General features: G+C 59.4%; 1 protein-coding gene across 1 annotated transcript in view; it reads left to right on the forward strand.

Annotated features, from left to right (window-relative positions):
• LOC104277004 (sodium channel subunit beta-2-like) overlaps nucleotides 1–3467 on the forward strand; it is a 3885-nt gene extending 418 nt beyond the window's left edge. The window contains exons 2-4 of the mRNA XM_009873507.1: nucleotides 2363–2529; nucleotides 2918–3116; nucleotides 3268–3467. Coding sequence (XP_009871809.1) covers nucleotides 2363–2529; nucleotides 2918–3116; nucleotides 3268–3467 — 566 coding nt within the window. The remainder of the gene's footprint in view (nucleotides 1–2362; nucleotides 2530–2917; nucleotides 3117–3267) is intronic.
• The last annotated feature ends 764 nt before the right edge of the window (nucleotides 3468–4231 follow it).

Raw genomic sequence — 4231 nt, forward strand, 5'->3', positions numbered from 1 at the left:
CTCAGCTGAAATCCACTAGCCAGGGTGACCTGCTTTTGGGCAGGATGGGGGTATGTTGCAACTGCATCTTCTCTTAAAAAAGCTGTGTATCCTGCTTGCTGGGAGTTTTGTTTAAGTGTGAGGCTCTCTGCATGCCAGGCAGGGCTGTGGGCTGCAGGGGGGGAGAGGTGGCAGCTCTGGCTTTGCCTGGCTGGGAAGGCTGGTGGGCTGCAAGTGGTTGGCAACCCTCCTTTCGCGCCTGCCCTGCCCCGGCGCCAGCGGCGCGTGTCAGCAGGTTTGGGTCTGTATTGATTAGAAACGGGGACGCATCATCTCTCTGAAGTGCTGTTCGCTGTGTCCTGGAACTTGCGGTGGGCTGCCTGTGCTTTAGGAGAGAGGCTGGGAAATGGAGGATAAAAAGCCCAGCAAAGTCTACTCTAGCGGCTGCGTGTAATTTTACCTCCTGAGCTGTGGGTGCGGGGTGTAGTGTGACAGAGCCTTTGGGAGTGTGTGCAGCACCGAAGGACACAGCCTGGACGGTTGGTTGCAGGTATTTTAGCCATTTTGTTCCCTTTCTCTGTTGTCGCTGGCTTCGTAAGGCAGTGGCAGAGTTTGGACCTGTGCACATAAGTGCTCCCAGGGTGTGTGCTGCAGTATGTTCCTGCCCTGGGCAGGACCACCCTATTGCTGCAGAGAGCTCCTGGTGTCATCTCAGCCCTCTGCAGAGCCCTGGGGCACCCCAAGGATGGATCACAAAGTCACAGCCACCCAGCCACAGGCACACAGGTGCTAGTGCAAGGGCCACTGGGCACTCAAGCCAGCACCTCTGTACAGGGACCCCTGTGAAGGGTCCTCCTGGGACAGGCAAGCTCCTGACTCCTCTCCCACCCCTACAAGGTTTTCTTGAAAGTCTCTAAGGAGATTGGCTTTGACCGGGCACCAAGGTGAGAGATCAACCCTGAATGCTGTGACTCATCCCCATCGCCGCCTCCCAGCACCCTGTGGGGAGCCCTGCCTGCGCTGGGGCTGGATGGAGGGTGCTTACCGTGGCTGCTTGGCTGCTGACACAAGCAGGGAGCTGTCTCCAGCGGCTTGGCTATACCTGGAGTTACCCATCTGCTTCTGGAGGCTGCCCATTTGCACTTTGCAGTGAGACCTGTGGCTCAAAGCAGCCAAACCTTCAACCTCTTTTCCCTGGCTGCAGAGCCTGGCCCCTTTCCTGCCCCACTTGCAGATGGAGTGGGTTAGCCGGTGGAGCAGCCTTGACATGCATCCAGCTTGGCCACAGGGTTTGACTTAGGTGCATCTCAGGGAGAAGGTTTGAGAGCCAGCAGCAGCTAAAGGGGAGAGGTGAGGTGACTGGAAAAGCCCCTGCTGGCAGCAGCAGTGTCCCTGCCCTGTGGGGTGCCACAGCACCCCTTTTCAGTCTTGTCCTTCTAGGGCTCCCATCCCTGTGCTTCTTGGGGATTAGCCCTAGAGGTTGCGGCCAGCTTGATGCACAGGAGACTGCCTTGGCACACGCCCCTTCCCCCGGCACACGCACCTTCCCCTTTGCAGGCTGGGGAGAAGATGCTGGATGCAGGCACTGCGTTTTGCGTGCTGGCAGGGCAGCCAGCAGAGTAGGAGAGCTGCAGGAAAGGAGTGGAAGAGGGAGCAGGGCACAGACACCTCATCTCTGCCCAAGCCCTGGGTGAGTTGTCCTACCCTGTGAACTGCGCCAGGTAAAGTCCCTGTTTCTCTGCCACAGCAAGGCCTGAGTGTCATGTTCCCCCAGGAGTGATGCAGATCTTGATCTAGTCGTTCCCAGCCAGAGAATCCTTGTGCGAACACCACCAGGAGCGGGGAGTATCTGCATAGCCCTGCAGCCCCCAGGGGCTGGCCCTGGCAGATCCCAGCCCTCGCTGCTGTAGTGCATCCTGCTGGGAACGAAATCTGATGAGCGCAGCCATAAATTTCTCTGCGGATGTGGCGCTGAGCCCTGCATGCTGATGCTGCATTCAGCCCTTTGCAGAGCATTATTGATTCTGCAACAGGAAAGCCTCGTTTAAGTGGTAAGGAGCAGGGCTTGCCTGAAGTCAGCAGAATCCAGCAATGGGCACAATCAGGGCAAGCATGGCAGAGAGCCCTTGCAGAGCAGGGCCAAGGGATGGTGCCAGGGCTGGGGCTGCTCCCTCCTTGTCCGCTGTCACTGCTGTGCGGGGGATCCCTGGTCCTGGCTGGCTACAGTTTGGTCTGTGTGTGGATATGTCTGAAAGGTGATCCCAGCCCCCAGGGTGAGCTCTGTGCAGCCAGCCGGTGTGCAGGGTGGGAGGGGGAGATGGCTGCTTGTGCCCCCTTTCTAACTCCTCTGCATCTCTGCTCTTGCTCTCTGTGCTTGCTGCAGCACCCACAGGGCTGGGCATGGAGGTCATGGCTCCTACCACTATCAACGCCTTGAACGGCTCCTCCGTGAAGCTCTCCTGCACCTTCAACTCCTGCTACAAGGTAGAGAACAAACAGTTCTCCCTCAACTGGACATACCAGGAGTGCAGGAACTGCTCTGAGGAACTGGTGAGTCTTGCTGGGGCTGGGGATCTGCTGAGAGGTCCTGGGATGAGCTCAAAGTGGCTGTGAGTGTTCCTTGGGGTCCTTTAGGTGCGTTCCTGCTTGTGTGGTGGTTCTCCACCACAGGGAGAATTAGCAAGTGACCGTGTAAAGAGCTGCCCTGCAGGACAGGCAGGGAGAGATGCTGGGATGAGCCCCTGTCCCTGTAGCGGCCACACGCGAGTGGGGATCATTCTGCTTGTGGAGCAGAGCAGGTGCTGCCCTGCTCGGGGGTGAGCGTGCAGCATGGGCACACCCCCAGGGTGGTAGGTGCAGAGGAGGGCGATGCCTGGCTGGGGAACGCGAGTGTCTGTGGTGTCACGGTCTCACCTCCTCTCCCACGTGGGCTGCCCAGTTCCTGCAGTTCCGGATGAAGATCATGAACAAGCAGCTGGACCGCTTTGGGAACCGGGTGGAGTTCACCGGGAACCCCACCAAGTACGATGTGTCCTTCACCCTCAAGAATGTGCAGCTGGAGGATGAGGGCACCTATAACTGCTATGTCCTGAACCAGCGGGGCCACGCCAGCATCAGCCTAAAGGTGCTCACCAAAGGTAAGGGCAGAGGGGTCCCCTCTGCTGTCAGGCACCCACGGGTGCTGCCTGGCTCCCTGCTCTAGCCCGCATCTTGCCTTCACCCTGCACTGCGTGTGCAGGGTTTGCTCCCTGGGGGAGCTGGCCCTGAGCCTGTGCCCTGTCTCCCCAGAGCTGCCAAAGCATGACTCGACAGTGGCTGTCATCGTGGGTGCCTCTGTAGGTGGCTTCTTGGCCGTGGTGATCCTGGTGCTGATGGTGGTGAAGTGTGTGCGCCGGAAAAAGCAGCAGAGGCTGAACACAGACGACCAGAAGACGGAGGAGGAAGGGAAGACAGATGGTGAAGGCAACCCGGAGGAGGGCACCAAGTAACGCCCTCCACCTGCCCCTCCCTCTTCACCCCTGTACAGCGTGATCCCCTTGATGTTCTTCCCAGAGCAAGGATTTCTGTCTCCCCAGAGCATCCCTTCTTCCATCCTAATACCCAACCCGGCCTGGAGTGGGGCGCGGAGAGAAGCCGGTCCCTGGAGCCTGGCCGCAGCCGGTGGAGCTGGGCAGGGTGCCTGAGGCGCATCGAGGCAAAACTGAGGCTGAGCTGGGACCGGCTTGTCCTGGCTGGGCCAGGCAGCCCTGTGCCCAGATGTCTGCACCCTGTCCCACTAGAAAAAGAGAGCAGGGGCCAGCAGCCATCTGCCCTCGGGGCCACGTTTCACTCCTGAGGCACTCCTGCTGTGCCTGGGGCATGGGCACTGGTTACCCGGCCCCAAGGGATCCCCGATAGCTGCCCGTCTCCGCCTTGCAAGTCCTGTGTGCCAGTAGCGAGGGTGCTGTGACAAGAAGCTTGTGCTCCTCGGGGACTGTCCCAGCCTGCTCGGAAGCCGAAGGCCGGGTAATGACCGTTAGCTCGTGCGCTGTCTCTGAGCTTTGTTGGTTTTTGGAGCTGCTAATGGCTCCTGGGGGCGGTTCCCTTCGGACTCTCGGGCTATTTTTGGGCCTGAGCATCTCAGCCAAAGATGCTGGGCTGACTTCTTTGTGCTCATTCCCTTCTCGGGGAGGGTAATTCTAATGGAAAATGTTCTGCTGATGTGCCGAACCGAGGTGGTGGGGAGCGGCAGGGTGCGGCTGCCAGGGACAAA

Source organism: Apaloderma vittatum, unplaced genomic scaffold (genome assembly GCF_000703405.1).
Source record: "Apaloderma vittatum isolate BGI_N311 unplaced genomic scaffold, ASM70340v1 scaffold21447, whole genome shotgun sequence".
NCBI lineage: Eukaryota > Metazoa > Chordata > Aves > Trogoniformes > Trogonidae > Apaloderma > Apaloderma vittatum.